General features: G+C 36.1%; 1 protein-coding gene across 1 annotated transcript; it reads left to right on the top strand.

Annotated features, from left to right (window-relative positions):
* The first annotated feature begins 1,205 nt into the window (after positions 1–1,205).
* LOC121415872 (serum response factor-binding protein 1-like) lies at positions 1,206–23,347 on the top strand. The gene is made up of 7 exons (XM_041609248.1): positions 1,206–1,348; positions 7,344–7,432; positions 13,994–14,138; positions 14,639–14,720; positions 15,999–16,638; positions 19,802–19,980; positions 22,678–23,347. Exons 1-7 carry the CDS (start codon positions 1,322–1,324, stop codon positions 22,911–22,913), a joined length of 1,398 nt encoding a protein of 465 aa, XP_041465182.1. The 5' UTR covers positions 1,206–1,321; the 3' UTR covers positions 22,914–23,347.
* Positions 23,348–25,173: the final 1,826 nt, after the last annotated feature.

Genomic DNA, 25,173 nt, shown 5'->3' on the forward strand with positions numbered 1-25,173 from the left:
GGAAAAATATACGTGTTTAGGGTCAAATATGTGGGGATGATACAACAAAATCAAAATATTTTATAAAGGAAGTCCTTTTTTCCCAAACACTACGTGTTTAGAGTCCGATTTTTGCAAGGTGTGGAAGGTGGGGCCGTACTAAACCAAATGATGTGTAAAGGTAAAACCGACGACCGACGGACCCGTGAAATAACAATATCTGTACTAGCTTGTTTAGGGGTTCATTACAGGGAATACTTGCTATAAAGTGTGTTGATTTGTTTCCAATACTTGTTAAGGGGTGCATTTTCAGAATGTGGAAAATACATCGCTGTACTTGTTTAGGGGCTCAGTTCTGGGAATGCTTGCCAATAGTATTTGTTTCCAATACTTGTTAAGGGTAGGGTTACACACGCCAATACTTGTTAAGGGGTGCATTTTCAGAATATGGAAAATACGTGTTTAGGGTGCGTTTCAAGACCCGTGGTCGCGCATATGGTATCCACTCGTCAATGGAAGTGCCCCACCCCCCTCCCGAGGGGGGGGGGGCACCTGCTCGTAAGTACGTTCAAAAACTTAAATTTCTATAAAAAAATATTAATCTTTGATGAATTTTTTCTCAAACCTTCACCAAAATTTGTTAATCAATTTTTAACAACAAACTATTTATCTACACTGCAAAAATGACTCTGGTATTGATTTAACACCAGCCCGGAATATTTGTATGTCCACACCAGAGAAGTGTTAAACAACACCTTACACTGCAGTTTCCTTCAGTTGGTCTAATACCAGATTGGTGTTTCTACAACACCGATTAGTATTAAAACAACATCGGTTTGATTCCAAACACCGGAGTTTTTGCAGTCTATCTATCTATCTATCTATCGATCTATCTATCTGTCTATCTATCTATCTATCTATCCATCCATCCATCCATCCATGATCCATCCATCCATCCATCCATCCACCCATCTATCTATCTATCTATCTATCTATCTATCTATCTATCAGTATCTATCCATCCATCCATCTATCTATCTATCTATATATCTATCTATCTATCAGTATCTATCTATCTATCAGTATCTATCCATCCATCCATCTATCTATCTATCTATCTATAAATCTATCTATCTATCTATATCTACCATTTAACCAAACTATGTCACATTTTCTATCATTTTCAATGTCCATTTTGAAGATACCGTACAATACGCTACCGACGTTGGAGAGGTTCTTCATTTTTTATTGAGATAATTGTTAATTTATTGTGTTTTTTAAATGATATTGCTGTGCTCATTGTAGGGATTGTATTGCAGTGCTTATCAAGAGGCTATCAATTATGGACAAAGTGCAATTCAATACACAGGTAATTAATTTTCATTTGTGATATCTCTATATTTGTGATTCGAATATGGCTGTTTGTGTTAGTGTCGATGAATTTAGATTTTTTTATAGTGATTATAATATGCAACTCCGAACTCAAGGGGGAGCGGGAAACCCCAACCTTGTGCTTGCCTTTGGTGGGAGATACCTCGAGGCTCGAGCGAAGTTCGTGCCAGGGTGACCAGACGTCCCGTATTTCCCGGGATCGTCCCGTATTTTGCTCCTTTGTCCCGGCGTCCCGACAAACCCTTCTAGAGTATGCCTAGATCTATTTGTCCCGTATTTCAGAATAATGAACAAAATATACATAGTCATAGAATTAGAAAGGTGAGTATTTTCATCAAATAACCAAAACTAAAAGTAAAAGATGATGAAGCAGAGAGACAACACAATTTACTTATGCAAGTTCTGTGGTGATTTTATTGCTACCATTATTGATTGCAATGCCTTTATTTTCTTCGATCTACACACAAACACACTTGCATGTAGGATCGGAGCAGATTGTCAACTCAATTGGTGCAAACAATCTCACATTCACAATGATAAGCAGTTTTCCACCAAAATAGTCACAAAATCAGTGGGAAATTTTTATATTTATGTTATGAATTCTCAGATTACTGGTTTGGTGATGTAGTCGGAGGAGCAAGTTATTGAGTTATCAGCTTTCGTTTTGAGTCTTGTTGCGATCGGTGCGAACTTGTAATGGGATGAGAGATGCTTGTGAGCGATGCCGTGATGTTTCATCTGAATTTTAAAGGTCAAGTCCATCTCAGAAAAATGTTGATTTGAATCAATAGAGAAAAATAAGACAAGCACAATGCTGAAAATTTCATCAAAATCGGATGTAAAATAAGAAAGTTATGACATTTCAAGATTTTGATTATTTTTGACAAAATAGTTATATGAACGAGCCAGTTACATCCAAACGAGAGAGTTGATGATGTCACTCACTCACTATTTCTTTTGTTTTTTATTGTTTGATTTCTAGGAGTCCTTGCCTGAAGCACAAAATGTTAAAATAATGGAATTCCACGTGTTCAGGGAGGAATAAAACTTCATTTCACATGACAATGACGAGTAATTCAAAATATTTTTATATAATGAAATACAAAAGAAATAGTGAGTGAGTGATGTCATCAGTTCCTCATATTGCATACTGACCGAGATGTGCATATAACTGTTTTGTGAAATGCAGCGAAACTTTAAAATGCCATAACTTTCTTATTTTACATCGATTTTGATGAAACTTTCAGTGTTATGCTTGTTGTTTTTTCTCTTTTAATTCAAATCAAGTTTTTTGTTGGGGTGGACTTGTCCTTTAAGTTTTAAAATGCTTCACTTTTGAAATTTTAGCATTTCTAAAACATTTTAATTTTCTAGCAATTTTTTTAAATATGTTAAAAAAACCCCCCAAATATCATTCATATTTTTGTTTAGATGATTGGATTTTTTTATTGTTTGCTTGAAGTTTAAACTTTTTTCCTCTTCCTTCCTTCCTTCCTTCCTTCCGAAGCCGAAGTAAGTCACTGTTTTTTCCCCTTTTAAGTTTACTTTTCCCGTTTTGGTGCATTTCAGGCCAAAACGGAATAATAATCTTTATTTTGATACAGTTATTTTTATGAATTTTTATGAAATAAAGACAAAAATCGATGAGCCCCGTCGGGGGATTATGCATTGTTAACCCCCTAATGGTGGCTACACGATAGCGAGCCGTCTGTGTACTCGTCCAAATAATGTAGCTATCACAGCTCACATCAGCAGTATCGAGTTTAAGACTTTCGCCTATCTATCGGAGTATTGCCGTAATTTAAATTAATTGGCGAGAATTAAAACATAGACTACATAATTTTTACAAACAGTCAAACATTTTTTTGAATAAAAATTATTAAAATTGGTCTGTGTACAGAAAATAAATATTTTTGAATTATGGCTTTATGTTATGCTCTCCAAAATTATCAGGGCCTAGATCTAGATCTACATTTATAACTGACAATCGTGTACTTTGAGGTCCATGATAATCCATTTTACAGAGACGATCTTTTCACTTGTACATCCCCGAAAAAGTCGCCATCTTGAAAACTTCGAGATAAGTGCCCAAATATCGCACACTTGAGTTTGTATTTCTGTAGTACAAATATTGAATATTACTGTCATAAAAAATAGAATTGAAAAAAAATATGGGAAACCTAAATTATTTACTTACTATCAGAAGCCTGGTTTTTGCCAAAAATTGGACTCAGTTTCCAAATATCGGACGTGTAGAGTTGTGCACTGCGATCAATTTCGGCTATTCAAATCACGCTGTAGACCCCAAAATAATTGCTTGGTTGTTGAAAAAATAGATTATTTAAAATGCCGATTTTAATTATCACTATCAATAATTTCGATAAAGAAATTGATTTTTTTTTTACTCAAGTTTGAGCGAGGATAAATTGGCATTAATAATGACCCTTTTGAATTTTTTGTTGGATATACAATACGTACCTCTAATGAATAACGAACGCCGCATTCAATTTGTGCAGTGAGGTGAAGTGAATGGGTCGACTGGATCCTCCCCTTGTGTCTCTCGTAGTCACCAGGTACATGTAGAACATGCCATTGTAAGTAAGAGCTGGGGATTCTGCACATGGCGTGTGTGTGCATAAGTTGCTAACAAAAGTAATATTTTAAATAATTTTTTAGAATTTGTGTTGTATATTGCATGCATACATGTAGACTTTTAAAGCAGATGGGTGGTTGCATACCACAAGTGTGTTAAACTAGTCAAGGCCTTTTAAGAGTACTAAAATTCATAATTTGTTTAGGCAAGGAAGAGGTAGAGTACATGTAAGCTTGCACTAGACAACTACAATACTTAATTCTTATAGGCCCATGAAAAAGATCTACATGTAGGCCTACATTTTATGCCAGCAGATAATCATTTGGGCTCCTACTCCCTACTTTAAAAACAATCAGCTCCAAGATTGAGGTGTAGGGTCTCGCAGAGCTGCCAAGTAGTATGGATATTCAGTATTTAGTACTGAAAAATGAGAAGAATACAGATGGTTTCATGCAAAATACTGATTTCAGATTTATGTGTTGTCCTATGGTATTTCTTTGAAAATACTGATTTCCTCGCCAAAATACTGATTTTCAGCTTTAAAGGGGAAGTTCAGCCTGAAGAAAACTTTGTTGTAAAAATAGCAGAAAAAATAGTAAAAGTTATTGGTGAAGGTTTGAGGAAAATCCGTTAAAGAGTAAGAAAGTTATTAGAGTTTAAAATTCTGGATTTGTGACGTCATAAACGAGCAGCTGCCCCATGTGTTATGTAATATAAAATGTATGAAATTCAAATTTTGTATGGTTCCTGATGACTTAATTTTATTTTCTTTTCATGATCGGGTGTGAAAAGATTTGTCTATTGATATACAAAAGTTACAGTGAAAACCATTTTCAATTTTCTGAGAAAATGACATTTCATTGATGTTTTACCATTCGCTATGTAGGAATGCTGCTCGCATATGACGTCACAAATCAAATAATTGAAATTCTAATAACTTTTTAATTATTTGATGAATTTTTCTCAAACCTTCGGCAATATTTTTTATTATTTTTTCTGCTATTTTTACAATAAACTTTTTGTCAGGGTGAACTTCCCCTTTAAGAATACTGAAATGTTCTTGTTCAGGTTGGCAACTCTGGTCTCGTTTTACCCACATCGCACTGCAGCTCCATTGTAGAGCTGATACTATCATTTTTAAGTAGAGATTTACATTTAGGATTTTAAGTCCAGGGTGACTATGCAAATAGTAAGTAGGCAAAATTTTTAGTCAGAAAGCTACATTTTAGGCTGTTGTCACTATGATATTGTACAATACAAAAACCATAATTTTTTTCTTTCTCCTTTTTATAAGCCCGTCTCGACGGGACGTACATGGTGTATTATGGTATCACGCTCGGTGTCCGTCCATTAACTTTTCCTTGTAAACACGATAACTTCAGTTTAACTTAACCTGGGCTCATATAATTTGACGTTTATAATACTGGCATGGATCCCAGGAAGTCTATTGATTTTAAGGTCAAAAGGTCAAAGGTCAAGGTCACAGTGACATATTTTCATTGTACCATTCTGCAGTCATTGTAAATGCGATAACTTAATTTTAACTTTAATAACTTAGGCTCATATAATTTGGTGTGTATAATACTTGCATGAATCTCAGGAAGCCTATTGATTTTGAGGTCAAAAGGTCAAAGGTCAAGGTCACAGTGACATATAATTTTCATCGTACCCTTCTGCAGACATTGTAAACGTGATAACTTCATTCTAACTTAACCTAGGCTCATATTATTTGGTGTGTATGATACTAGCATGAATCTCAGGAAGCCTATTGATTTTGAGGTCAAAAGGTCAAAGGTCAAGGTCACAGTGACGTATTTTCATCTTACCCTTCTGCAGTCGTTGTAAATGCGATAACTTCATTTTATCTTAACCTAGGCTCATATAATTTGGTGTGTATGATACTAGCATGGATCCCAGGAAGCCTATCGATTTTGAGGTCTAATAGTCAAGGTCACATTGACATGTTTTCATCTTACCCTTCTGCAGTCCGTTAACGCAATAACTTTATTTGAACTTAACCTAGGCTCATATAGTTTGGTGTGTATGATACTAGCATAGATCCTAGCAATTTCATCGATTTTGCGGTCAGACGGTCAAAGGTGAAGTCCCATCTTCCATTTTTTGTCTCACCTGCGAAGCAAAGTGAGACTATAGGCGCCGCTTTTCCGACGGCGGCGGCGGCGGCGTCAACATCAAATCTTAACCTGAGGTTAAGTTTTTGAAATGACGTCATAACTTAGAAAGTATATGGACCTAGTTAATAAAACTTGGCCATAAGGTTAATCAAGTATTACTGAACATCCTATTAGAGTTTCATGTCACATGACCAAGGTCAAAGGTCATTTAGGGTCAATGAACTTAGACCATGTTGGAGGAATCAACTTCGAAATCTTAACCTGAGGTTAAGTTTTTGAAATGTCATCATAACTTAGAAGATATATGGACCTAGTTCATGAAACTTGGACATTAGGTTAATCAAGTATCACTGAACATCCTACATGAGTTTCACGTTACATGACCAAGGTCAAAGGTCATTTAGGGTCAATGAACTTTGGCCGAATTGGGGATATCTGTTGAATTCCCATCATAACTTTGAAAGTTTATGGATCTGATTCATGAAACTTGGACACAATAGTAATCAAGCATCACTGAAAATTTTGTGCAAGTTTCAGGTCTCATGATTAAGGTCAAAGGTCATTTAGGGTCAATGAACTTTTGCCGAATCAGGGGTATCTGTTGAATTACCATCATAACTTTGAAAGTTTATTGGTCTAGTTCATTAAACTTGGACATTAGAGTAATCAAGTATCACTGAACATCCTGTGCGCGTTTCAGGTCACATGACCAAGGTCAAAGGTCAATGAACTTTGGCCGAATTGGGTGTATCTGTTGAATTACCATCATAACTTTGAAAGTTTATGGATGTGATTCATGAAACTTGTACATAAGAGTAATCAAGTATCACTGAATATCCTGTTCGAGTTTCAGGTCACATGATCAAGGTCGAAGGTCATGTAAGGTCAATGAACTTTGGCCATGTTGGGGTTTTTTGTTGAATAACCATCATATCTCTGTAAGTTTATTGGTCTAGTTCATAAAAAGTGGACATAAGAGTAACCATGTGTCACTGAACATCTTGTGCGAGTTAGAGTAGTATTCAAAGTCAGCACTGCTGCTGTATTGAACCGCGTGATGCAGGTGAGACGGCCAGAGGCATTCCACTTGTCTTGTCCAATAGCTCTATTTTCCACATTACAGACAGGCGTATTATGTGCTCACCTTGGCGACACTCTTGTTTTTTCTATTTTTCCTTTTTGTATATTTTCCTTTTTCCTTTAGTTACCTGTGTCTTTCCCTTTATTTTTTTATATTTTGAAAGATGGTCAACATGAGGAAAATAGTGAAAAGGGCAAAAGTGCAGCTTATTCATCATTTAACACGCCAAATCATCGTCATCAGAAAGAAGAAGTAAGTATTCAATAGGAATGTTTCATTTATGGTCTGAGTTTTATCAAACAGGTACCTAACTTTGGCTCGGATGATGGGTGTGCCTAGGGCTGCAAACTTCCCATGAATTTTCGCAGTTGAATCTTTCCATGGGAATAAACAGAAAATTTTCTGGGAATTTTAGGGAATTAAGGAATTTTGAAAAAAGTAACTATTTTCTGATAAATATGAGAACAATAAAAGATTACCCAGGCAGATGTTGCTTGATTGTTCCTTCTCTGGAAGTTGCAAACTCAAGCCAATTATTGTATCCCCCGAACAGAGTTCGGTGGATACTATGGATTTCGCCTTGTCGCGCAGCCGCGTCCGCCGCAGAGATTTCCTTGTGAGCGCTCTATCAGCTGCATTTCTTCTCCGATTGTCTTCAAATTTGGCATGAAGGTTGAGTATGGTATGGCGAAGAAGCCTATCGATTTTGGTGTGGGCAGAGGTCACATGGTAAGGTCAAAGGTCATTTTCAGGTCAACATTAAAGTTTACATGCAAGACTCTTATGACACCTAACTCTGCAACCGTAAGTCACTTTTCAACCAAACTTGGATGGTAGATGGATTTGGGGTACCTGCATGTTATGCTGCAGTCGCACGTAACATGTTATGGTCAAGGGTCATTTTCAGGTCAACATTAAAGTTTATATGCAAGACTCTCTTATGACACCTACATGTAACTCTGCAACCGTAAGTCACTTTTCAACCAAACTTGGATGGTAGATGGATTTGGGGTACCTGCATGTTATGCTGCAGTCAGAGGTCACATGGTAAGGTCAAAGGTCATTTTCAGGTCAACGTTGAAGTTAACATGCAACTGACTCTCTTTCTCCGCAACCATTAGTCACTTTCCAACCACACTTGGATAGTAGATGGACTGGGGGGACCTGCATGCTAGGGTCATTGTTGCCATGATAATTGTATTTTTTGTCAAATTTCTGTATGAGCTCTGTATCGCAATGACGGATGACGTGGTGGGTTTGGGGGATACATGTGCTCGGCTGCGCGACCCGCCGAGCATCTCTAGTTATGCTATTGCAATTGCAGTGAGACATGGCAGAATTATGTAAAAGAGGATTTGCAGCATTAGTGTTCAGTGGCTGAGTGGTTTGTGAAATTAATGGCAATGTACAGCCCCCAACACTATTTTCATGCTTTGTTTTAGATCCTGTTTAACAGCAAACACCATTTGATATCAAACATGGATTTCAGAATAATGCCCCAAGAGTGTCCACTCATCCACTGAGTCGTTAGATACATGTATTCTGAAGTCTGGTTCAACTTAGGCTGTGGTCTAATTCTGCTAAAATTATGGAAAGCCAAAAATGTCATAATTTGTTTTACTTTGTATGTTTCTTATGTTTACTGTGCTCTTTGTCATCTTGTGAATGGTGAAGAAAGCTATCTAATTTATCCTTCTGAAAATAAAAAAAATTGAGAGGAAAAATGAGCTGATACACTGATATTACAGTTAAGAGATTTATGCCACTATTGGCTATCCATAGTTGAACCACAACTTTAAACCAGAGTTTTAATTAAACCTGGCTTTGGAATATGGGCCATAGTGGTTCCTGCAAGTGATGAAGCAGAGTCAATCAATTTCACCTCTCACATGTGACTGTTGAATGAACACTATTACTCTTTCTGATGCAGGAATCACCATATCTTTTTTTTTCACTGAGGGTTGATTAAAAATCTATAAATTTGCAGACTGTTCCCACTGATGCAACAGTACAGTATACTATATAACAACACATGTGTACTGAAAATGTTACTTGAATATAGCCCTAACTTGTATATATAAGAATAAAAAAAGCACTTTCCCGATTTTGTCTGGCTGTTGAAGTGCCGATGAAGCCACTGTTGCAACAATCTTCAAACTCAAGGGTAACAATAATCATAGCCTTTATTATGCTTTTTTTTCTTCCTTATCAAAATGGTCCTTTTGCTTCACTTGCCCAAGAAACCCCATTAAATGTCGAGCTTGATGTCTACATATAAAAAAAATAAAAACTAGAATTTTAATTCGTCTTACGGACGAATTAGGTGATCTGTCTGTGAATCTCATGTTCACGATCACGATCTATTTTTTTTAATCATGATCATCATTTCAATGCAGATCAATATGAATATCATCACAATAAACGTAGTTTTATCAATGAAAGGACCTGTTAAATACTGTTGAAAGACATTAAAATAAAAGGTTGTATAAATCTTGTTTTTCTAAAGAATGTCAATTCCAATTTAGCAAGTAATAACACGAAATAGTGAGCATAGTGTTGACGAAAGCAAGATTCTAGAATCCAGTTTTGAAAAAAATTAAACCAGTATGCATTGACCAGTATTTAGTTGCCTCGTGAGCAGTAATGACTAAATGATATTTAATTTATTACATGACGATATGTAGATTTCATTGCAAAATATTATACAAGCATGCCTTACATAGCACGTTGGAGCAATTGTATAGACCAGGTGAATAGAATAGCAAAGCAATGAACACTGACGGAAGCATTTGTTGCATTTCTTTCTGGAATGCAGCGTTAGCCGTGTTCTTATAACAATACATAGCCAACTCTGAAATATCAGTTGCTAGTACACGCAATGTTGTTTTTTTGCATGTATTGAATCGCACAATCTAAAAGAATAATCAAGACATCAAGGTTGTTACTAATATCTCATTAAATATAAAACAATCATGTCACTTTAGTACCAATGAACTTTTTTTATCATTTGCAGAATGAACCCCAAACTGGCTTATAGGGGTTACACGCAAAATGAGACAAAATTTAATTTAAAAAAATAATAGATGCTGATGGATTTCGATCCAGGGACCCTCGCATTACAAGGCAGATGCACTAACCATCAGACCATAGTAACTGCCATACACTTGCAAGGCAACGATAAAATATAACCTCAAATTGAATTTTTAAGGTGAAAGTTATATCATAAATTATACTTCTATACATTGTTAATATTTATGATGATCTCCTGCTCAAAATGATACAAATGTAACAATATTTGGAAGAATATATAATTAACTACAATATGTCGAAAACCGGGCGAAAAACGACCAATGATTACGGAGTTATAGTCATATTTGCAAAATTATTAAAACGACATGAAACAAAAATTGAAAATTTTAGTTTTGACGCCAATTTGAAGACGTTATGATAAAATGTATTGTCAAATGTGACATGAAATCACATCTACAAGTCCTACTCTATCCGAATATAAAAGAAAATTTGGGGGTCAACGGACTATCTGAAGAGTTATATAGAATTTTGTAAAAGCATGTTTTTGCACATTTTTGGCCTATTGTGAACGCGCGCTTGCGCGCGTAATTCAAACTTTGACGGAGGCGCATTCCTTCATTACTGGTCGTAGAAGGTCGGTTAAGGTATCAAATTATTGGAAATTTCATAAAGAATGCATTGATGTAAAATAAAGTGCAGTTGTACGTTGCGTAAGGACGTTACGCGCGTAAACGCGCGCGAAAACCTGTGAGCGCGCAAATTCCTGAAATGCTTAGAATGACCTGATTCGTACTCTACTTTGATCAAAAAGTGATTTTGAGCATTTTAAAATTTTGACGCGCGCGTACATGCGCGTCGTGACCTGTAAAATGACCTTTGATGACATGGACAGTTGACCCTTGATCTGAAGTTGATTTCATGTTAATATTGTTAACTTTTGATGACTGATAATGAAGATATGATTGATAATGTGATTTTACAAAATGGCGCGTAGATGACGTCACGATGACCATTTGACGTTGAACTTGTTTCGTACACATCGTATGATAACTGTCCATAATTGATAACATTTTGATGAAAATTGATTGATTAGTTTTGATGATTTTGGTGGAACAAGAAAAGGGTGGAAAAAGAAAAATAAATAAAAAGAATAAATAAAGAAATAAATAAAAAAGAAAATTCGTAGAAACACAAGAGGTGATCTGTCAATTGACAGATCACCTAATAACACGAAATAGTGAGCATAGTGTTGACGAAAGCAAGATTCTAGAATCCAGTTTTGAAAAAAAAATTAAACCAGTATGCATTGACCAGTATTTAGTTGCCTCATGAGCAGTAATGACTAAATGACATTTAATTTCTTACATGACGATATGTAGATTTCATTGCAAGATATTATACAAGCATGCCTTACATAGCAGGTTGGAGCAATTGCATTGACCAGGTGAATAGAATAGCAAAGCAATGAACACTGACGGAGGCATTTGTTGCATTTCTTTCTGGAGTGCAGCGTTAGCCGTGTTCTTATAACAATACATAGCCAACTCTGAAATACCAGTTGCTAGTACACGCATTGTTGTTTTTTTTTTGCATGTATTGAATCGTACAATCTAAAAGAATAATCAAGACATCAAGGTTGTTACTAATATCTCATTAAATATAAAACAATCATGTCACTTTAGTACCAATGAACTCTTTCTTATCAATTGCAGAATGAACCCCAAACTGGCTTATAGGGGTTACACGCAAAATGAGACAAAATTTAATAAAAAAAATAGATGCTGATGAGTTTCGATCCAGGGACCCTCGCATTACAAGGCAGATGCACTAACCATCAGACCATAGTAACTGCCATACACTTGCAAGGCAACGATAAAATATAACCTCTAATTGATTTTTTAAGGTGAAAATTATATCATAAATTATACTTCTATACATTGTTAATATTTATGATGATCTCCTGCTCAAAATGATACAAATGTAACATAATTTGGAAGAATATATAATTAACTACAATGTATCGAAAACCGGGCGAAAAACGACCAATGATTACGGAGTTATAGTCATATTTGCAAAATTATTAAAACGACATGAAACAAAAATTGAAAATTTTAGTTTTGACGCCAATTTGAAGACGTTATGATAAAATGTATTGTCAAATGTGACATGAAATCACATCTACAAGTCCTACTCTATCCGAATATAAAAGAAAATTTGGGGGTCAACGGACTATCTGAAGAGTTATATAGAATTTTGTAAAAGCATGTTTTTGCACATTTTTGGCCTATTGTGAACGCGCGCTTGCGCGCGTAATTCAAACTTTGACGGAGGCGCATTCCTTTATTACTGGTCGTAGAAGGTCGGTTAAGGTATCAAATTATTGGAAATTTCATAAAGAATGCATTGATGTAAAATAAAGTGCAGTTGTACGTTGCGTAAGGACGTTACGCGCGTAAACGCGCGCGAAAACCTGTGAGCGCGCAAATTTCTGAAATGCTTAGAATGACCTGATTCGTACTCTACTTTGATCAAAAAGTGATTTTGAGCATTTTAAAATTTTGACGCGCGCGTACATGCGCGTCGTGACCTGTAAAATGACCTTTGATGACATGGACAGTTCAACCTTGATCTGAAGTTGATTTCATGTTAATATTGTTAACTTTTGATGACTGATAATGAAGATATGATTGATAATGTGATTTTACAAAATGGCGCGTAGATGACGTCACGATGACCATTTGACGTTGAATTTGTTTCGTACACATCGTATGATAACTGTCCATAATTGATAACATTTTGATGAAAATTGATTGATTCGTTTTGATGATTTTGGTGGAACAAGAAAAGGGTGGAAAAAGAAAAATAAATAAAAAGAATAAATAAAGAAATAAATAAAAAAGAAAATTCGTAGAAACATAAGAGGTGATCTGTCAATTGACAGATCACCTAATAAAACCACCCACCTTTTTTATAGACATTTTATCCCATTGAGAAAGTCACTTGTTAAAGGACAAGTCCACCCCAACAAAAACTTGATTTGAATAAATAGAGAAAAATTCAACAAGCATAACACTGAAAATTTCATCAAAATCGGATGTAAAATAAGAAAGTTATGGAATTTTAAAGTTTCGCTTATTTTCAACAAAATAGTTATATGATCGAGCCAGTTACATCCAAATGAGAGAGTTGATGACATCACTCACTCACTATTTCTTTTGTATTTTATTATATGCAATATGAAATACATGTATTTTTATTTTCTCATCATTGTCATGTGAAATGACGTTTCATTCCTCCCTGAACACAGGGAATTCCATTATTTTAACATTTTGTGCTTCAGGCAAGGAGGTCCTAATTGTCAAATTCGTAAAAATTGGAATTTTGTATAATTCAAACAATAAAAAACAAAAGAAACAGTGAGTGAGTGACATCATCGACTCATTTGCATGTAACTGGCTCGTTCATATAACTATTTTGTTGAAAATAAGCGAAAGTTTGAAATGTCATAACTTTCTTATTTTACTTCCGATTTTGGTGAAACTTTCAGCATTGTGCTTGTCTGATTTTTCTCTATTGATTCATATCAACATTTTTCTGAGGTGGACTTGACCTTTAAGAGTGCTATTTCTGCTTGAACATGTATCTATTTTTTTTATTATTAATGGAAAGAGAGAAGGAGGAAGTGGGAGGGGGGGAGTTGGATGTTACACTATGCATCTTCAAGCTGCACATAATACTTAATAATTTCATATCATATTTTTGTTTACAAATTTATTTATTCAGAGGTTCTGGGAAGCAGCTTGTAAAGAATGAACGGCGAGCTGGACGGTTGGTGAAAGAGATTGAAGTAATCAAAGATCTTGCTTGCGATGAGGTTACCATGACTGCCATCATTAATAAAAAGACTCTTCAGGCTGTGTTGGACAATGTAAGTTTTTTTTTCTTTTATAACCAGGAGCATCAGTTTGCAATATTGAAAAACCCAACGAGAGAATCAATAATATTGGCAAGACTGAAAAGATAGAAGCAATTTTAAACTCATTGCATCAAAATCAGTTTAAGACATGAGAGTTAATGGAAGTTTGAAAAATGTTGCAGCACTCACTGTAGGGTTCATTCATGTTTTCACCTTTTTGTAGTTCTCTCCTTTTGTTTTCATAAAAAAACGAAACAACAAAAATTGAGTTTATTTTGTTATTTTGGTTTGAATTCCTTCATTTATTTCTCATATCATCTAATACTACACGAGTTAGGCCCATTTTGTCCACTGTAAATGGTTCTTAACAAGTCTGCTGATCTTATTTGCTTTGAACTTGATATTCAATGATCTACAGTCATATTTACCATCCAGACCATAGCTCACCTCCTTATAACTTTGATTGTGAATTATGGTTGTGACACTTATATTCTTGACTTCGTATTATACAGGCCAATTCCACAGCGGAGGAACGTGGTACAGCCCGTCTCATCCACCACAAGCTGATTGCCCAGCAAGTTTCTACCTTCAGAGGCAAGTCATCTTGTACCCTACTTTTATAAACATCCCTATTAAAGAGAAATTCCAGTAGTTGCAGTAAACACTGATTTCATGAGAAAGTCTGTAAAACAAGGCTTAATTGTCAGTATATCATCGAGGATCTAGATCTGGTACAGTTACATTAACTGAACTTTGTGAAATCTTGAAATCTACGCTGAAAAATGTTCACACCGAAGATCCCCAACACAGATAAGCGCATGTGGGACAATGTATAATTATTGCTTAGAGCGTCGAATCCTGTGCTTATTTGCTGATTTCTCAGCAATTACACAATTTCTTCCAGAATCCTTTGGCACATGCTTTTTATTTAAAGACACTTTGCATTTCATTGGATTCTGTACGAGCTCATTTTGACATCGTTACCAAAACTATGTACCTTTAAATGTAGGCCTTTATTCTCAAGAGTGGTTTTGATTGTACAATGGTACAAAACCATGGACTATGCAGATTTTTTTATATAATTACGCTTATTTCATCGTATACGCTGGAAAAATTCCAATAACAAATGCATGCTTTTGGGAAAGGGCACTTTTTTGAAACATGGTAATACCAGAAGTCTGCATAATATAGTCCTTGGTTTTGTACCTTCGCACAATTGAAATCTCATGAGAATGTAGGCTAAAACGTTTGGATAATTCCCCAAATTTTGTCTTTCCATTACAATAAACAACTTTACTTCAAGAATAAGCTATATAGGTAAATAATGGTGAGATTTACTGGCCATGTTGGACAAAATATTCCCTTCAGCCCTCTGAAATCTGCAGTCCCGACAGGTTGGCATCCCTGGTAAAACTTGGACCCCATTGCATATAAGTTGCTATTATGGTAACTTTGCCATCCAATGGTATCTGTCTTGGAATCCTTGATTTTGATTGGCTGATGAGCTTGCAAACTATGCACTCATTCTCCTATAGACAGGACCATAGAAGCCTGTTTGACTTTGAAGAAATTCATTGGAAAATATGTGTAGGCATGTGACTTTTTTTGCCTAATCAAGACTAAAACTTGCTTCCACTCTGGTGAATACTCTCCCTACCTGTATGGAAGGCTGACTTGTGCAAATTTACCTGTACTAATCAAGCTATTAGTACTGCCTCTGTTTTAACTTCTTATTTCCAGGAAAAAAATACAGTAAAGTATGCAAAAAGAACCTTCCATTATTAAAAAATATATTTCTAAGATATCTGTTATACCGAAATATCCACATAGGAAGATTCATCTGTATATTCATGGCTATTACTCCATATGCAGATCTTGTCACAGATGATCTACTGGAAATTGGGAAGAGAAAGGAAAAATTGATCAGTAGAACCAAAGAAGGAATAAGAAAAGGAAAGAGAAGAGGCTCTGAATCATTGATTGAGGGGGAGGAAGAGGATGAGTCTTTAGAAGAAGGGAGCAAAGAAAGCGACGACGGTAGTGAAGGGAAGGACGATTCTCCATTCCAAGCGATGGATCCAGGAAGATTGACAAATGTTGAGTCGACAAGTCTGTCGGAACAGAATCAGCGATTGAGAGAACAGATGGAAAGCAGGCATAAAAAATCTAGATTCTTTGTGAAAACTCAGAGCAAGAAGGACAGGATACAGGGAGGGAGTGATGGTCAGGAAGAGGATAGTGATGATGATGATGAAGAGGATGACGATGAGGGGAGTTTGGAAGACATGGATGATGACATTGACGAGATGGGGGAAAACTTCAACGCCGAGCTTAGGGAACTCTCCGCAGAATTTAACAAAGGGAGGAACAGTGGGCAGGTGGAGAAGGATAGGAAGAAACTGAAAGGCTTGGATTCTTTGTTTGTGGGGAAATTATCTGGCAAGGGCCATGAATCTGCAGAGAATATTACCAAAGGAAGGAAGAATCGACCTGGGCAGAAAGAAAGACACAAGTAAGTTCAATTGAATTCTAAAAAAAAAAGATGAAACATTGGATATTCATGTACATGTAAGTGATACAGGATAACCATCCCTTTGCTATATTCATTGCCTGACACCAAAAAGGAGGAAGATTGTTGCAGTGATGAAATACAGTGAACTATTAATAGCCATGATTGATTTACAGTTCATTAAAAATCTAAAGCTAATCCTTGAAGATCTTTGCTTACTGTTGATTCTAAATAAGTCCACCTTCTAATAGTCCAATAATGAGATCACTTGAAGTATTTTTTTCAGACCAGAATACATTTATGCAAAATATGTGTTTATGACATCCTGTAAGTCAAATTGCAGTTGAACAGATTTATGTGATCTCAAGAAATTCGACTTCGGCAGAGTCACCTATATCAGGTTTTGAACAATGGAAAACATGTAAGAGAAATCGTTCAGATCTCTGAGGGTTTTAGACTTTTTCCCATGTCTCCTTTGTAGTGATGACTGCCTTGGGTCTTCCCTTGGGTCTCTTGTCAGATTTCACCATACAATTAATAAAGGACAAGTCCACCCCAACAGAAAGTTGATTTGAATAAAAAGAGAAAAATCCAACAATCATAACACTGAAAATATCATCCGAATCGGATGTAAAATAAGAAAGTTATGACATATTTAATTTTCGCTTAATTTCACAAAACAGTTATTTGCACATCCTGGTCGGTATGCAAATGAGGGGACTGATGACATCACTCACTCACTATTTCTTTTGTATTTTATTATGTGAAATATGAAATATTCCAATTTTATCCACATTGTCCTGTGAAACAAAGTTTTATTCTTCCCTGAACTTGTGGCATTACCATCGTTATATTTTATGGTTCAATTAAGTTGGTCCTTGATGTCAAATTGGTAAAAATTAAAATATTGCAGAAATCAGACAATAAAAAACAAAAGAAATAGTGAGTGATGGACGTCATCGACTTACTCATTTGCGTGCTACTGAGTTGTGCATATAACTGTTGTGAAAAATAGAATCTTTAAAATGTCATAACTTTCTTATTTTACATCTGATTTTGATCAAATTTTCAGCATTATGCCTGTTTGAATTTTCTTGATTTATTCAAGTAAACATTTCTCTGGGGTGGATTTTTAATTTAGACTAGCATACATGTAAGTGCAAGTCCAAGAAAAGGTCAACCTAGAAGGCAAAATATCATCTTTAATTTAAGAAGTTATCTTTGGTGGGATAAGAAAGCCCAAATGTTGAATTTTAAAATTTCATTAAGAAAAATTTGATAATATGCATACGCTAATTTGGGGCATCTTATTTGCGTAATTGGTAAAATGGGCATTACGTATGGGACAATGATAAAAACTCTAAGAAAATAAAAAACCAAACTTGTGAGATTTAGTCATAGCAGGCCTGTGAAATCTCCGCTATTTAGCGGAAATCCGCTATTTTCATTTTTAAGACCGATTTCAATTTCCGCTTTTTCCTGTGTTCCATTTCCGTTTTTTCTTAGTCAAAATTCCGCTATTTTATCCAAAACGGCTGGAAAACAAGTCTAGGTAAATGGATGCGAGCAGAATGTGTGTGTTGTGAATATACACGTTACGGGGCCTTGTACTTTGCCTTCGCGAAGTTTCGAATTTTTAGTAACTATGAAACTGCTGCGGATCACACCGTGCACCGTTGCCGTTGTTGGCATACAAGCGCAAAGCAGCGGCTCAAATCGCGATATTTTGCGACTGGTAAATACGTCTGTAAGGATGATGACGTCATCCAAGATGGCAACTTACGTTGACCAACGGAAGGATCGAAGATGACGATGTTTCGATCATTATTTCAAAGGAATTAGCGGTAACTGCGGTCTAAGGTACGATATTTCTGAATTTTGAACATTTTTTCGTAAATATGGATGTGATTTCTTTTTCATAATGTGACATTTTATGTACAAAAAAACGATCGGAAAATCGGGTTTCCACTGTTAGATCTAACGTTACTGCTAAAATACGTTGTCTGTACGTACGGGCCTCCAAGCTCTTCAGTCTATGTATTGGTGAGTGAGCCAACGCAGTTCAGCGGAACAACCAAAATACAGAGACCGAAACAACGTGAATCGTGATGGGCAAATGCAGCGGCTTGGCGATAGTAAATAGTAAGGGAAACCCCACTCACAGGCCTGTCATAGGTTGGACATAGACCCCCTAACATTTTATTCCTTTTTGGGGAAAAAGTGGTGTTATCTAATTAAATATGCAAATTAGGCCTTGTACAAGGATTGAATGTTCCATATGAAACATTTTGAGGATGTTTTTTTAAAGTTATTTCTCATAATACAATACTTGTCTTGTTGCATCTCTGGGAAATTCTAATTTATAAAGTATAAAACTGTTATACCACAAAAAGTTTCAAAAGTATGGTTTACTTTTTAATAAAAAATTAATTAGAAAATTGTTACGTATGGGACAACATGTTACGTATGGGACAACATGTTATGTATGGGACATTCACACACTATGTCAATGGGGAGATTTGTGTACAAAGTGAATGGAGAAAAACAAATTTCAAGAGTGCTCTAAAAAGTGATTATTTACCTTTTCTTTAATTTTTAAAGACTTATTTATTATGAATACTGATTAATGAAAACAATCGAAGCAAAAAATTATGAAAATGGAAAAATATGAAAAAATAAACAATAGAAGATAGAAAACATGAAATTCATGAAACCATGAAAAACAAGAAAAAATATTGTTGAAATGGCTAAGTTCATTTTCAGTCATATAAAAAATATCTCTAGAACATTTTAAAAGAAAAAAAGTTACAAGTTGTCATAGTATGAAATACTACTTAGAGAATTCTCAACTTGAAAAAAATGTTTTAAAAATTGTCTCTTTTCTGCGTCCCATACAGTGTATGTAACGGCACATCTTTTCTCTCTAAAAGGTCAAGGTCATACGTCACCATTTTTTGCATGATTATTCTCCTAGATGTCTACCATCGTGATGGTATTCAATCTAATCAAAGTCATTTAACACTATTTTTCAGGTCATTAAAGCCTCTGAAATGTCGCATACGTTATCCGGGCGAATTCTTGGACTTGCCCATAAGTCTTTTCAGTGTTTCTGAAAGTGTTTCTGAAACATCCAACTAAATATGTATATATTTCCACTATCTTGTAGGATCAATGTCAAGAAACAGCTTGATGTTTTGAGGAGACCTTCCAAGAAAGAGCCTGGAGAGGGCAGCAGACAGGTTGCACTTGTGGATCTACCTAGTCTTGATATGAGAGAGAAAGCACAACCGAAGAGGAAGGTGATTCCAGGCATCAATGCTCCATTTGAGAAGCCCAAAACTGAAGGTAGGCCTGAAAACTTAAATTCAAGAGACTGTTTAGGCATGATTTTTCTCTGCATTTCAATTTTTTTTTTTTTTAGATTGTTCTTTGGGCCTGATGTTGCCATCATAAAAGGATGATAATTGGCCCATGACTGCCTCATAAAACCATAATTAAATTAAAAGTACAAACTTTTACATCAAGCTAATTAACACTATTCTTAAATCTGTCCATGTTGGGAACTAAAGGCATACCTGCCAACCTTTGATAATAAAAAAATCAGTATCAAAGCCACGAGGGCGCCGAGCGGGTCGCGCGCGAGAGGGTTTCCCCCCTCCCATGGTAGGGACTCTGCATTTTCTGCATGTAAAAGTAGCATTTCCCTACACTTTTTAAAGCAAATTTACCCTCTTTACCATACCACAGGATGACCTACATGTAATGTTAGTCTACTTATATGTAATACAGTTTAATATCATTTATCAATCAAATATTAAAACAAAGGTCTTTAAGATATCACGTTCGTGACAAAAAAATACACCCAGTTTCATTCAGGTGTGATTCGTTTTCACTTAAATCTATATAGACTTTTAATAGGAATAATTTAATTTTGAGCATATTTTTGTGAGGCCCTCTATTGTTGGAAAGTGAGATTGATGCAGATCTTCATCTCCACAGATTCTCTTTTTAAATCTAATTTCAAGAATTCAATTGAGTTTTTGGGCCAAGGGATATTTTGTATCATTAATTCAGATTTAAATTGGCCTACTGTATTAATAACTGAGTGCAAAAAAAATCTAACATTTATTTATCATTTATATCAAGTCTATCATATGCATCAAAATAAGCCATACATTGTCATCTTATTCATGTTATTTCACCACATAGGAGTAGTGACTGAGGAGGTTATATCATAACCTTTATTTGATAAGTGCTTGTTGGCATAAGAAAGCAGATTTTCAGCCATGACAAAAATGGAGCCGAAGCTTACGGCGGCATGCGCCCGACCCGCACCCACCACTGCACTTGCGATGCGCGGGTGAGACTGGGAGGCTGAGGCGCAGCAACTCAGGCGCCGGGAGTTTAGGCAAGTGAAGCAAGTAGATTTGGCGTTCGGCTCCAAAGGCTCAACTTGACTCGAAAGTTGATAATTTCCTCTCTGTCTCACAAATTTGACAATTATTCGGAAAAATGAAGTACAGATCAATTTTAACATTGCATAGAGATAGATCGAACTTGAGTAACTGCGTCAGAGCTTCCCCAGTGCATGGCCGAGCGGCCAGCCGGCTGGGTAATTTAATTAAGCAGCTGCTCAGCAGACTCACCAATGATATCACCAACACTCTCTAGACACCAGTACACGACGCAATCACTAACTCACTCCACAATACAAAATCATCCGGCGAAAAGGGCAAAACCTTGAATAAAAAGTGAAATTTTCTTACTAAATCACCATATTTCGTGTAAAAAAAACACCACCGTTAATTCTTTACATCGTAGTTAGGAAACAAGGGGTCTAAAAAAATTGAATTTTTCACGGATTTTCCGATGTTCGTGGATTTTGAAAACGTGTCCTCACTGAAAACTGGCACTTTCGCAAGCCGATGTCAGTTGCCATTTTGTCCCAGAAGTCAACGCTAATATCGGCCGCTGCGTGTACACTCGTAATTTTCACATGTATGCAGTTGCAATGGAACTGTGCACTTAGCCGTGCGCTCCAGTTTATGCGTTAGTCATATGTTACAGCCGCTTATGCGTTAGTCGCATCATACAGCCGTTTCAATAATTTCAACACCCGTCATTTCGCACCTGCATCCTAACAATAAGATATGTTGGATGAATAATAATTATTGTTTTCTGGGGCTGCCACGCAGTCAAGCTTAGCTTATAGTGGTAACCCCTGCAACCTTCTAACAATCGATATATATATTGATAGAAAATGCAATTATGTTCAATGTTTTGCTTGTCAGTTATACGTATATTATTATTGTATTTTCATTGCTCATGTGTTTATGAGAAGTGTTGCAGAAACCAATAAATGAAATGAAATGAAAAATATTGATTGACCCCAAAATCAGAATTTTGGTTTCAAAATTCGGAATTCGGAATGGAGGCTAAAAAATCGGTATAATTCCGCCAAAATCGGAATGGTTGGCAGGTATATGTAAAGGGAATGTGTTGGCAGGAAGTGAATTCCACAGCCAAGCTGTCCTTGGAATATATGAATATTGATGAAGATAAGTATTTGACTTTGGGACAGTGACTCTGTAGGGGTTGGCAGCTGCAGTAGAGTGCCTCAAACGGATATTGGGGGCCAAGAATTCCAGACAACTCAAGGGATGGTTTCAGGAAGACATGACGGGAGAAGGTACAGAGAGATGCAACATTTCTCCGGTGCTCTTTTGGATAAAGCCCAACTTTGGAAGGGTCTTCAATTCTTGGGAGGAAGAGTGCTTTCCGCTGTAAATTTTTAGGGCCTGATTTCGAACTATTGTAAAAAAAATATATTTATAAATTCCAGAAAAGCGTTATTCCTGGCAAAAATGTAATTTTAAGCATGAATTAAAACATGCATTTTCACTTATTTAAACTGCTGTTAGGCTTAACCCATGTGTAATGCTATTGATAAGCTGACATTATGCAATTCCAGCAGATGTACACACACTAGAATTTTGCTGTAAACCTGTTATCCTCCGTTTTATATCTCCTGTAAATTTTTAGATTCATCAAATGAGAGGCCGCTGCCATCCCAGCGCCAGATGGCCTACCCTTCATCTAGGAGAGGAAGGGGAGGAGCTGCAAGAGGAGCAGGAGCCGGAGGAGGAAAATCACTCATGAGGGCTCCTGCACAAACTCCAGAAATCCTGCATCCATCCTGGGAGGCCAAAAAGAAGAAGAAGGAGCAGGAGTCCAAGATCTTGCCTTTTACTGGGAAGAAGATAACATTCGATGATTGATGATGGCCAAAGGCGACTCTCAAATTGGTCGTGCGAACAAGATCTATGATGTCACACATGTTAAACTTCCTCATTTGGACAATGAAATATTACCCTAAAATATCTCTCTATACTCGTTCATGATATCATGTTGTGATATCTCTATTTAATACATGTCCTGTCATAAAAAAGAATATATGATCTTGTGATGGACTTTATAAAAGAGCATCATAAGGTTGGATTGCCAATGGGAGGATCTTCATAGCATTAGGGATCTCAATATTTAAATGCTCATAACTTATTCATTTAATCTTCCTCAAACTTTCTTTGATTTGCTTCTTTTTCTCTGATATGAATTCAAATGGTTTCAAGTAACAGGGGGAAAGCAATACCTTCTTCCCTCAAAAGGAGAATGAATGAAGCTAATAATGTGTTCTGGGCCGGGGGGGGGGGGGGGGGGGGCGCACTGCCATTGACGAGTAGATAACATGCGCGACCGTGGGGGCTCGAAAAGCACCCTAAACAATTTTTTTCTATATTCTGAAAATACACCCCCTTAACAAGTACATGTATTCTCTGAATACAAGCATTGTACATCGATATTTACATGTACATGTAGTTGTATGTCATGGGTCATCGGTTGTACCTTTACCCCGGGATGGCCACTTCCATTCACGAGTGGATACCATCCGCGACCATGGGGTCTCGAAAAGCACCCTAAACACGTAATTTCCATATTCTGAAAATGCACCCCTTAACAAGTATTGGCGTGTGAAACCTTACCCTTAACAAGTATTGGAAACAAACGATACTCTTGGCAAATATTTCCTGAAATTTATTATAGGGGTCCTTCGGTCGTCAGCTTTACTTTGTTTGGTTTAGTACGACCCCACCTTCTACACCTCGCGCAAATCAGACAAAGTGTTGGGGCAATAGGACATCCTTTATAAAACATTTTAATTTTGTTTTATCATCCCCGCAAATTCGACCCTAAACACGTAATTTTCCTAGCAAAATAGATACCCTTTTTTCATTATTTTTGTGTTTTTGACACCCTTATCACGTTACGTACATAACGTGCCCTATCGTGAAAAAGACATCCTTTTTACGTGTTTTTTGGTCGCACATGGTATCCACTCGTCAATTTAAGTGGCCCCCCCGAACATTTACCTACATTATTGGGTTTAGTACGACCCCACCTCCCACACCTCAGGCAAATCGGACTCCATACACGCAGTGTTGATCAACTAGTGGGGCAAAACGTACATCCTTCATATAAAAAAAATGTAAACCCTCTCAAATTCGACCCTAAACACATAGCTTTTTGAGCGAAATAGATATCCTTTTTCCATTATTTTAGTGTTTTTGAAGCCCTTATTACGTTATGTACATGACGTGCCCTATCTTGAAAAAGACATCCTTGGTCTTGAATGGTATCCAGTCGTCAATGCATGAGGCCCAATACGTTAATTTTCATATGAACAGTGTTTTGAATATTGACATTTTCTATTTTTCTTATGTTCATGTAGAATACAAACGATTTAACATTTCTTCCAAGTCAACTTTTTTTTAAATTTCACATTTATTTATGTCTGCTTTATTTACACACTGTATACATTTATTACATTGGTGGCTAATGACAAAAATAAACTGTCACAGATATCATACCAAGTGATACACTTCGATAATATTCAGTGGAAATTGATTTCTTACATTAAACATATATATGTTGAATACAAATATATAGCTATTAAAGAAATACAAGTGTACATCATTGCGCATCTAAAGCTTTCCAAAAATATAATTCAGGACATAATTATTCTCATTTCTGTCACTCTCCTCTTGTACAGCTACCAAACTTCTGTACCCCTGAGGAATTGTGTAGTAGCAAAAAAAAAAAAGGTAAGTGATAAGATATTACATTGATGCAGTAAAACAGAGTCTCAGGACTCGTACAAAACTACTGAAAATAAAAATTCCAAATTTTTGTCAATATTTCCTTTTCAAACTATACCAGTTTAATGACCATTCTATGTGAGTTTTTTGAAAGATAATACAGCCAAAATTCATCGACCAAATATGACCTTTGACCTAAAGTAGTTAGTTTTGTCATAGCCTTGTCTATAAATGTTAGCAAGTTCCATGGTGTGTCTCCCTTTAGTTATAACTAGTCCACACCAGATGTTGCTTGTTTCATAAAAACGATACCAGAAATTAATTGCATTGATCAGATTTGTTTGTCCTAGCTAGCATGTTTGAATGCTGTAATATTCCGTGCAGG

The sequence above is a fragment of the Lytechinus variegatus genome, chromosome 5, assembly GCF_018143015.1.
Source record: "Lytechinus variegatus isolate NC3 chromosome 5, Lvar_3.0, whole genome shotgun sequence".
Classification (NCBI taxonomy): Eukaryota; Metazoa; Echinodermata; class Echinoidea; order Temnopleuroida; family Toxopneustidae; genus Lytechinus; species Lytechinus variegatus.

What these genes read in the sequence shown, in the direction of transcription:
- LOC121415872 (XM_041609248.1), top strand. Translation starts at nt 1,322, where the DNA reads ATGGACAAAGTGCAATTCAATACACAG. An exon ending in GCAAGTTTCTACCTTCAGAG is followed by an intron (nt 14,721 to 15,998) that starts GCAAGTCATCTT and finishes CTCCATATGCAG; the next exon opens with ATCTTGTCACAGATGATCTA. An exon ending in TGAGAAGCCCAAAACTGAAG is followed by an intron (nt 19,981 to 22,677) that starts GTAGGCCTGAAA and finishes GTAAATTTTTAG; the next exon opens with ATTCATCAAATGAGAGGCCG.